The sequence below is a fragment of the Durio zibethinus genome, chromosome 28 (assembly GCF_047325235.1).
Source record: "Durio zibethinus cultivar Kanyao isolate XHJ-2024 chromosome 28, ASM4732523v1, whole genome shotgun sequence".
NCBI lineage: Eukaryota > Viridiplantae > Streptophyta > Magnoliopsida > Malvales > Malvaceae > Durio > Durio zibethinus.
Genome location: NC_143189.1, coordinates 4,985,675 through 4,996,152, shown reverse-complemented (window position 1 = coordinate 4,996,152; position 10,478 = coordinate 4,985,675). Strand labels below are relative to the sequence as shown.

The following is a 10,478-nucleotide window of genomic DNA, read 5'->3' as shown; positions in this document are numbered from 1 at the left end:
TGCCTATCTTTCCCTCTCTCTCCTAAACCTCCACAAACCCAGAAACAGAGACAAATCTAGGGAAAAAAAAGGAGGCTTCTTTCTTTCACCTTTTTATTTTGTTTGAGGCCCCAAAGTCTCTTCATTTCCTACTGGTAAGCATCCTTTTAATCATTTCTTGAAATAAATTTGATATTTTTCCCTTGTTTTAAGGGGCACAAGATCAACTTTTTACCATTTTTCCAGGTGGTTTTAGTGGTTTCTTTCTAGAGACATAATTCTAGTAGCTTGTTGTTGTTATCTGTGGTTGGCGTGTTTGTTCGAAGGAAGGAGAAGGAAAGTGAAAGAGACCTTTGTTTTAAGAAAAGGCTGAGATAGGTTGCCATAGATCCAGGAGACTCAAGTTGTCTGTGGCAAAAAGTTTACCTTTTTAGGGTTTCCCTGTGATTATCTGGGTTTGTTTGTACTTTATTCTAGGTTCTTTCTCATGACACCTTTTGCTTTCTCTTCTTTCGGTTTATTATAGATAAGGGCCTTGAATTTGATGTTTCCATTTGTGTAAGTGTTAAAAGGGGTAGGTGGTGTGGATAGGATTTAATTACCTTGCTTGGTTCTCTCAAAAGGTGAAGAATTTGATAAGATGTGGACTCTTTTGAGAAACTCAGTGACCGGTTTGAATTTCATTAATTATAAGGGTTGATCCGTTGTGCTCCTTCACCAGATCTGATTAATCCTATCTTCATTCTGCTTGCGTTTAACTCGTGCCCGTCTTAAAGTTTTAATCTTGGTGGTGTGCTATTTCTTTACTTTATGCGTTTGTTATGAAATGATTGGTGCGTCATCGAGATTCATTACAATGGAGAAGGTGTTGACAGAACCTGCTGGCTTGATCCCAAGTTTGTTGCTGGAAGGAGATAATTAAGATGAATATTGATAAATTGTGTCAATTTTTTAGAGATTTGAGTTGTAACTGTTTGTGGCATAGAGGGGGGAATTGATGGAAGAGATGTCTTCAGCCGTTGCATTAACGCTTAGTTTAGGTAACTCTATGTGTGAGAACTCCGGAATTGCAACCCATCTGGAAATCACACGGATCAAGCTCGTAACTGATGCAGCAAACTTGTTGTCTGATTCTGCAAAGGTCATGTCTCAGGAATCTATTTCTTGTAGCAACAGAAATTCTGAAGATGGTAAGAATGAAGGTAACATGGTGACAATGTCAGCATCGAAAGAGGGTGTTGAGGAAGGAGCTGGTTTGTTGAAGATGTTACCCGATAATGGAAGTAGAGCAATTGCTACTAGAGAATGCATGACTCAGGAAAGTGAGGAAGATGAAATTTTGTCAGTGGACACTAATGGAATTATCAATGAGGGATTGCTGGTTTTGAATGCCCGTTCTCATATAAGCTTGCGAAACGCAGAAATTGAAAGTGGTCGAGTTCTTGCCAAGGCTATTATTTTGGGAGAGTCTAACATTGAGCAGGTGCCTACAGCTGAATTTCTTCTCACCACGGTGAGTCCAGATGCAAAGACTTCTGATGGTTTTGATTTAAAGGCCTCTGAAGTGGTTATTCAGCTGCCTAGTGAAAAGAATCTCAATAGAGTTAGCAGGAGTGTTTTTGAGTTGGATTGTATACCCCTTTGGGGTTCTGTGTCTATTATTGGAAAAAGAACAGAAATGGAAGATGCTGTTGCTGCTGTGCCTCGGTTTGTAAAGATTCCTATCAAAATGCTTATTGGTGATCATGTTCTTGATGGAATCAATCAAAGTCTGACTGACCTTACTGGACATTTTTTTGGTGTTTATGATGGCCATGGTGGCTCCCAGGTACAGCATTCCTCCTAAAAACCTGTTTTACATTTTAACTCTAAAAATTTTTGAAGATTTCTGAATTAAATGGTAGTTGCCTACTGCAATCCTCCTAATCCTATTGACTTTTTTTTTCCTGCACAATCCTCTGCAACTGTCAGCAAATTTGGATAATTGCCTACTGCAACAAATTTGTTTTTCTGATACAAGTGATTTCTTGATCTTTTCCTTGCTTGTTCACCATATTTTGATCATTTAAATTTGTTTGTGAATGATTCCAAAGTGATCAACCTTTTAGCATGGCTTATTGGAATCTCGTGCAGGTGGCAAACTATTGTCGTGACCGTATCCATGTGGCTTTGGTAGAAGAGATTGAGAGAATTAAAGACAATTTATGTGATGGCACTAGCATGGAGAGTCGACAGGTACAATGGGAGAAGACATTTACTAGTTGTTTTTCAAAGGTTGATGATGAGATTGGAGGAAAAGTTAGCAGAGGCATGATTGGAGGCAATGAAGATGCTTCTGATGCTAGTTTTGAACCTGTTGCCCCTGAAACTGTTGGGTCAACAGCTGTGGTGGCCTTGGTTTGTTCATCACATATTGTTGTTGCAAACTGTGGTGATTCAAGAGCAGTCTTGTGCCGCGGCAAAGAAGCCATGGCATTGTCAATTGATCACAAAGTAAGGCATTTTAAAGTATTCGGTTCTTCTACAATTGGAAAGGAAGCTTCTGTGTATGGAAACCAACATTTTTGCTTTGTTGTTTTGCAGCCAAACAGAGATGATGAGTATGCAAGGATTGGGGCATCAGGAGGGAAGGTTATACAGTGGAATGGACATCGTGTATTCGGCGTTCTTGCAATGTCAAGGTCCATTGGTATGTTTATTTCTGCTTGAAATGAACATTGTAAAAGGTGAATCATGATAGATTAGTGATGGAAGTTTTGAGTAAAGTCTAGAGTTGCACTTACTTTCTTCTTTATGTTATCACATAGGTGATAGATATTTGAAGCCGTGGATTATCCCAGAACCAGAAGTTATGTTTATCCCTCGAGCTAGAGAAGATGAATGCCTGATTTTGGCCAGTGATGGGTTGTGGGATGTCATATCAAATGAGGAAGCTTGTGAGGTGGCTCGGCGGCGAATCCTGCTCTGGCACAAAAAGAACGGGGTTCCATCTCTTGTGGAAAGAGGCAAAGGAATTGACCCTGCGGCACAAGCAGCGGCTGAATACCTTTCGATGCTAGCCATCCAAAAAGGGAGCAGTGACAACATCTCTGTAATTGTTGTAGACTTGAAAGCTCAAAGGAAGTTCAAGAGCAAGTCATAATCGAGTCTCATCCCCTCAACTAAAATCAAAGTCTATATATCTAACATATTATAGTGAGTACATCTAATGAATACATAGCTGCGGTCCATTACTTTTTCTTATGGGCTTAATGTGTGTACGAGAATAGAAATTAGTTTGTACAATAGCAAGCGTATTTGAATGCCATATTGCCAATGTTTTTAGTATAGATGGCTTCAAGCTTTTATTCTTATACACGCTTAAATTCAAGCTACTGCCAATATAGATGGGGAGAGGATTTGCATTCAGTCCCATCCATTATTTGTTTTTGTAGATTTTAACTATATGAGCACCTGGGTTTGACCTTCTATTTGTGTCCTGAAATCTTGATACAGGGTTAAATAACATGGTCCTAAGGACTGATAGGGTACTTTGAGTTTCCCATTTTGTTTGAAATGCTCCCCTGCCTCAAGGAACCATGGCTTTTGTATTTAATGAAGACATAGCTTTTCATTTATTTTTTTCAACGGCAAAAGTATTTTTAATCAGAAGCCTATCAAAACAGTACTTGGATAGAATGAATACCAGGAGCCCCCTAAGTAAAAGAAAATGTGTATAGACATGGCTCCAACAAAGGGTTACAATTGAATAGCGCAAAACAGATCCAGAATGGTTAGCTTTTTAATGCAAATATACTCCTCAGGATTGAGCAATAGATCTATTGCGGGCAAAATCTGGTATAAGAATAACAATAGATGGGTCAAGAAAAGGGTTATGAATGAAGAGTTAAAAAGATTCTTCATCCAGTGACTCCTCTTAATAAATAAATACTATTAAGTTGACATATTAAAAAACTTTCTAGCTTTAAACTCTTCCATTTTTTAATCCACAATATCTTTTAACAGCGTAGTTTAGTTAAATTTAATTTTGGATCGATGTACTTGTTGCTGCAAAAGCCCTTTTAAGAGGCTGTCCTAACTCGTATGACTTCATTTTAATAGTCTGGCCATAAAACGCACATTAAAACCATCCTGAGAAACACTTTTTTAATGTCTCTGTCCCTCAAATTTCGGCCTTTTTTTTTTCTCAGGATTTTAATTATTGTGTGTAGTTGGCTTGGATAATTTCTAGGAATTATAAACATGATGACCCTACTCTCATTTCCCATCTCTGTTTCTAACACGCCATGTAGTTGTAAAGGCAACCGGTGAATAATGATGATGAGCTAATTATTAATCTCCAGGAACCTTGCTTTATCCTACGTATGCCTAGTGGTTCCTTTATGAACTTTGCTTTACCATATGGTATTCATGATTTTAATTGCATCATCTGTTCCCAACTTTTGTTTAAGCTCAAGAGAGCTATTTTCTCACCTTTTCTATTACAAATGTCAATTCCCTCAAACTTTCTTGTTTACCAGCTGCTGCTTCCTTCATGTCTCAAAAAATACGATGACCGAGGACTCCTATAATGCCGTCAGCAGTTCATTTTTATTGGACGATGATTAATGGTACTAGTTGTTACCAATCACACCTTAAAAACATTTTTATTGATAGTTTCATTTTTGTCCATTGCTGTAAACCAAACCATGGTCGTTTCACATGCAGCATTCCATTCACAGCGGATGGTATCTCCAAGTCAATGCAACAATCTTTGCACACCCCCCAAGAACTGTAAAAATATGTGCATACTCTGTAATTATAGGAGGTTTTCCTCGTAGAAAAATATATCTGTATTGTCTGGGTTGTATTTTTTTTTTTTTTGGTAAAAAGCAGCCATTTGTAATTAATAACATAAAGTATAGTTTGTTTCTTTTCGGGAAATGACTATGGACGGGAGTTTTAGTTTTGAGTTGTCACTTCAGAGGTTTCTTGCTCGTTGCCCTAAGGTTGGGTGTGTTCCGCAATGCCAGTCGCTTGCCAAAAATGTATTTCTTCAGACCCTTTCCTCAAGTTTTTGCATTTGCTTTGTTTAATGGGTTGCCGAGGGATAGTCAAGAACCGGAAAAGAGAAAAGGAAGGCAAAGAAACTACTGAAAGTGTTAGAAATTTTGCTTTTAAGAGAGTTGGTTATGAAAAGCTAATGTTGAGTCCATTAGCTTCTTATCATAAACCAAATTCATTTTATTTAATTTTCTTTTGTTTCCAAATTGCTTTTATTTGTTTCTCTTATTTGTTGGTAGAGGAGACAGGGATTTATAATTTTTTTTGTGACTTTTTCAGTTAGTTGTTTGATTGATAAGAGAAGGAAATGATGGAGAATATCGAGTCTTGCAAAAAATTTTATTTTATTTATTTATTTTTTTTGGTTCCAATTGCTTTTATTTTTTCTCTTATTTGTTGGTGGGAAAGAGGGATTTATATCTTTTGTGACTTTTTCAGCTACTTGTTTAATTGATAAGGGAAGGAAAAGATGGAGGATATTGAGTCTTGCAAAAAATTAATTTAGCCGTTACATTTAGCATATAGTGGAAGGTCTTTTTGGTTATTTCTTAGTTCAAAATTTTCTTTTCTTTTAATAGTTTTTGGCTTCAATATTATCAAATTATGATTTTTTTATTGTTATTGTTATTTCTAATAGTCGGTTTATATTTTAACAAATTTGCCATTTGAATTGGGTTGGGATAGGGATACTTCTTAACTGAAGAAGAAGTGGTGAGTTCTGTGGCAGAGTTGCTTCTGCACCTTAACTATACAATTCCATCGATTGGGTGTTTTTGCCAAATAGCACAAAAAGTAGTGGATAGAGCTGTGATTGAGGTCAAATTCTGTTGTTAACGTCACTGAATCAGGATATCTTGATGATAACGAAGTTATAAATGTTATTTAGTTCCATATTTGACATGGGAGGGGTTTGGATCTTCACGAGCTTGCTTGCCTGGCCTTCAGCCATGCCCTTGATTTGGCTCCTTTCTTGTTGGGGTAAATTTATATTATTATGTTATTATTTTCTGTTTTAATATTGTTGATCAAATAGCTTTCTGCATGCAACTATTCACTGTAGTCTTCTCTTTTTACACTAGCTGAAGACAACAATTTTCCATTACTGTTTTTTATTTTATTTTATGTTTTAGCTAATTTTTAATAGGAAGCCATACTCTATACCACATCACCTAGTCATTTCCTGATTGCCACCAATGGTGAACAAACTTATGGATGAGCGGGCAAAAAGTATGAGATGATTTCTTGTCCTTTTGCTACTTTCTTGAGTTAGAGGTGTTGATGCAATAATATGAAAACAAATATTTTATATAAGCTTCTTTTTAGGAGATGTCTTCTATGCCTTAAGTTGTTAACAGCTGATTGCTTGACCTTATTTAATTTTAGAAAGTCTGCTAGGACATCTGGATTTAGTTTTCCTTCATGCATTCTTCTAGTGGTTGCTGTCTGAGTTTTCACATGGATACGTTACGCAATATTCATCATTATAGGATGTGATTTGTAGTGATATATGAAACTAATTTAAACTTTTCTTTTCTCTGGACCAGGTCTATGTTAAATTACTTCAAATTTGCTCCTCCTCCTCTTGAGCGCATTTTGATTAAAGGTAGTGTTTTTGAGCTATCTGGCCAGGTATATATGTTCTTAATTTATTTCTCATGTCTGAACCAGAACTGGTTTTCTTTCTTTCAACCTAAGTAGCTAAGGTATCATTTAAATTCAACATTGATGGTTGGATGCCTGACAACTTTGCCTTGATTGTAATGCATAATCAAAATTTGTCAGGAGACAAAAGCATGGTTCGGGTTATATATACATCCATTTTACATTGTGAATCTGTTGAAGGGTGGGCACATCTTAATGTTAATTCTAAATAATTGGGTCTATAATAGTATGTAGTAAAGAAATAATTGCATTTCGACACCCTACTTAAATAATAAATCTTTTCGAGGTTTTTCTTATATCATTTTAGAAGAGTAAAAGTTGACTATTTTGTTCTGCTTGCCATTTACCGTAGAGCTTGTCTTTTTTTTTTCTTCTTTAAATCAGGTTATTACTTATTACTTGCATGTTGAGGTTGTAAATTTTGATCAACGAAGTGATGTCAAGTTTGAGAAGGAGGTTGAGAAGGAAGTGATGTCATACATAATATGGTGTGGTATACAAATACTATCTGTCATCTTGATATGAATGACAGAGCAATTGCAAAGTTTGGCATTGCGGCTGAAGAAGCACATTCATGTTTATTGCGGTTTGTTTAGCTTTATAACAACTTACTTAGACCAGATAAAGCTTACATAGTCTGTATGTTTATGTTAAATCTTGTCTCATTTTTTTTTTCAGATGGGAGGATTTCTGTCAAGATATAGCTGTGGAGAAGGCTGGTGCATATATTGGAACCTTTGAACATAATAAGTTGGATTCTGAAAACAGAGAACTTGATTTCTGTCAACAAAACTTACTTTAATAGTCCGGCCTTTGTTATTTTACGTCATCACAGTTTCATGAAACTGAGGCACCTTTTAGAAGTCAGAGGCTGGTAGAATGGTATGTGACATTGGCCTAAAATCGTTGAAGATTTTCCTTTGGGTTAAAAAAAGATCTATTCCTTTTTTTTTCCCAGTGATATTCAGCTAATGAATATTGGTGGTTTTACTGTAGAGATGTTCTGGCAGTCATTCTAGCTTTTAGTGTTATACTTATTTCATTTTATGATTGAGGGATGATAAATCAGCTGGAATTCCTTTTGTCATGGAAAGTAGATTAAAGCGAAGTTTTGAGATGGTGCTTTTGGCAGTCAGTCAAAAGTGGCCCGTTCTTCTTTATGGCCCTGCAAGTGCTGGGAAATCTGCCCTTATTAGCAAGATGTCCGGTGGTAGTTGAAACCAAGGTATTCTACATTTTTAAGATGTTTCTTTATTAATTTTGTTACTCTTATGTCTATTTATAATCATAGAAGCAGAGTTATGGTTGTTGGAAGCTAAGAGAATACCTATTATTTAGTCACTTTTAGGGATTACATATTTATATTTATTTCATTATGCTGTCAACAAGGCTCTACTAACATGGAAAAGTAATTGTCCAAATTGCATAATTTGGTTTCCTTTTGTGTAGAAGCATTCAATTATCTTGCTAAAAATTTAGGTAAAATTTCTTATGTTCTTTAGTTTTCCAATAAAATGATGCTGTGTTTGATTGGTGAATCAGCATTCACTAATTTCAACAAGATTGTTAAGGTGGGTTGAATTCTAAGTCAGTTTAATTGGACACATGGTCTGATTTTGTGGAGACGCATAAAATTTAAGGAGTTGCTTATGAGAAACTCCACCTAGGTTTTACCCATTTGTCTTTGCTCGCTAAATGTACAGTCAAACCCTAGGTTAGTGTGTCTTCACACAGTCCAAATTGGATCATAATTATTGCTGGAACTCTCATAATCTTGTTCTTCACTAATGACTAATGAGAGGGCTTTTGAGTTTATGTTGATTTGTACCAATCATAATCCTGCAAGGACTCTAGATAGGAAACTATCAAAAGTAAATCCTAGAAATTCGTAAACATTAAAACTGTAAGGACCTAAATTAGACCTCTTGAGATTTCAAGAAATTCTGGAGATCTTGAATTTCTAAATTATCCTTCTCACATACACTGCAAGTAACTCAAATACGATTGCTAGTTACTAACTTAAAGAACTGTGGAAACTAAGACTTAATAATAAATTGTAAATATGGATGGTCTTACAATGGTCGAATATTAGAGCGGAGATCCTTATTTATGGGGCAGCTTGATGCTTAAGTTTGCTTTACATTTGGGTGATCTGTATCCATGTCTCTGTCTCTCTTTCTTTCTTGTCTGCTGGCTCATTGAATGTCTCGTTTGTTTGTTTCAACTAACTTCATGGCATGCTTCAATATGTAGTACTTTCTATTCAAATGGATGATCAAATTGATGGAAAAACATTGATTGGGAGTTATGTTTGTACTAAGCAACCTGGTAAATTTAAATGGCAGCCTGGGTCACTTACCCAGGTTTGTTTCTTGTTAAATGAATATCTATTGCATTTCTTATTTTGGCTTCTGATATTTTGTGGTCTTGTTTATTTGTGATATCTTCAAATTCCATTTTCCTTCAGGCTGATCTGAATGGATTTTGGGTTGTATTTGAGGATATTGAGAAAGCACCATCAGATGTGCTATCTATAATATTACCATTGCTGGACGGTTCAAGCTTATTTATAACTGGTTTTGGGGAGGTATGTGACTCTGTTCTAAAATTTCATCATGAAACTAGTGTTGATCCTGTTTGATCTTGTTGTAGCTCCATGGATACGAAATTCTCTTTGAACGTTTTAGTTTTTTAAGTTAGTTTGCCTCCTTGGATTCACTTGGTCAATTATATACGTGGTAATCTATCATTGATTAGGCTGTTTGCTTTTTTGACTTGTTTTTAGATTTGGCTGTCATTTGCAAACTAATGTAATGCTTCCGTCGTCTAATGAGATTCTTATGTTAACGAGAATAGCAGAGGCTTAATAAGTGTCAGGCATTAGTGGGATTCCTTATCTGTTAGTATATGCTTGTTGATGCTGAACCTGTGTCCAAATGAAGTCGTGTTTATCTGCAGCTTTCTGTCCTATTGAAAATGTGTTGCCTTTTCTTTTTTAAATAAATTTCCTTGATGGTGGTTCTGTTACCAACTTGTGTAATTTTTTCAATTTGAGCTTTGAGGAAAGAGCTTCTTTTAACTTGTCTTATCTTGTCTACATCAATTGCCCATGTTGTGACAGACAGGAAATAAGATCTAGAAAATGGCTTGATTCCTCATTTTATGTTTTGAAAAACTAACAGAGCATCTGGGGCTTGTGCAAGAAATTAAGGTGGCAGAAAGTTTCTGTTTATTTTCAGCTATTTCTACATTGAAAAGTGATATTTCTCACGGAATAGGTTTGTTAATCCTTTCTCATTCTCCATGTTACCTAAATATTTCTGGTTGCATTTTTCGTGGTTCTTTACCATATGATTTTCTGACTTAAATTAAATGTTGTGAAAATAAATTCTGCAGTCTGGTAGCGTGTTGCTCTTGTATTTCCCAGATACTTTTTACAATGTTTCCCGAGGGCAGCTTTTGTTTCTTTCAACTGAGTTCTTTCTAGGTGACCTTATTTTCTGGAAAGTTCTTTCTAGTTTGGTCTTACCAAACATCTCAATGACTTTTAAGGTTTTGGTTGAAATTGAATTTTACTAAAACCAGCTGTTTGATTTCATATTTTTGACTTGTCAGAGTTTCTTTCTCTCTCTCTCTCTCTCTCTCTCTCTTTCTCTCTCTTTTTATATTACAAGGGGTGCTGGATAATATTTTGTAGTTCTTTTGCTTTGTAATGGCTTAATTGGCATAAGTTTCTTGGTCGTAGTCAAAGGATATTTTATTGTTATTTAATCCTTTCGAAACCGGCTGTCTGA

General features: G+C 35.8%; 1 protein-coding gene and 1 long non-coding RNA gene across 5 annotated transcripts; both read left to right on the top strand.

Moving 5' to 3' along the window:
* Position 1: 1 nt before the first annotated feature.
* LOC111281275 (protein phosphatase 2C 16-like) lies at positions 2 to 3,449 on the top strand. 4 transcript variants are annotated; one of them, XM_022868986.2, is made up of 6 exons: positions 2 to 134; positions 226 to 1,807; positions 1,951 to 1,998; positions 2,113 to 2,472; positions 2,563 to 2,668; positions 2,787 to 3,387. In XM_022868986.2, exons 2-6 carry the CDS (start codon positions 977 to 979, stop codon positions 3,119 to 3,121), a joined length of 1,680 nt encoding a protein of 559 aa, XP_022724721.2. In that variant the 5' UTR covers positions 2 to 134; positions 226 to 976; the 3' UTR covers positions 3,122 to 3,387. The 4 variants fall into 4 exon arrangements, with proteins under 4 accessions (XP_022724721.2, XP_089613628.1, XP_089613626.1 ...); XM_089757502.1 differs by lacking the exon at positions 1,951 to 1,998 and having other exon boundaries at positions 2,563 to 2,705; positions 2,787 to 3,449; XM_089757500.1 differs by lacking the exon at positions 1,951 to 1,998.
* A 3,010-nt stretch (positions 3,450 to 6,459) lies between these two features.
* Positions 6,460 to 10,319, top strand: LOC149510678 (uncharacterized). The gene is made up of 4 exons (XR_016335232.1): positions 6,460 to 6,625; positions 7,069 to 7,270; positions 7,363 to 7,909; positions 9,152 to 10,319. It is a non-coding gene; the product is annotated as an uncharacterized LOC149510678 (long non-coding RNA).
* The last annotated feature ends 159 nt before the right edge of the window (positions 10,320 to 10,478 follow it).

Excerpts from the sequence above, each read along its gene's own strand:
- LOC111281275 (XM_022868986.2), top strand. The coding sequence starts at position 977 with ATGGAAGAGATGTCTTCAGCCGTTGCATTAACGCTTAGTTTAGGTAAC. Across the intron at positions 1,999-2,112 it reads AATTTGTTTTTCTGATACAA|GTGGCAAACTATTGTCGTGA; the intron begins GTGATTTCTTGA and ends AATCTCGTGCAG. Across the intron at positions 2,473-2,562 it reads CATTGTCAATTGATCACAAA|CCAAACAGAGATGATGAGTA; the intron begins GTAAGGCATTTT and ends GTTGTTTTGCAG.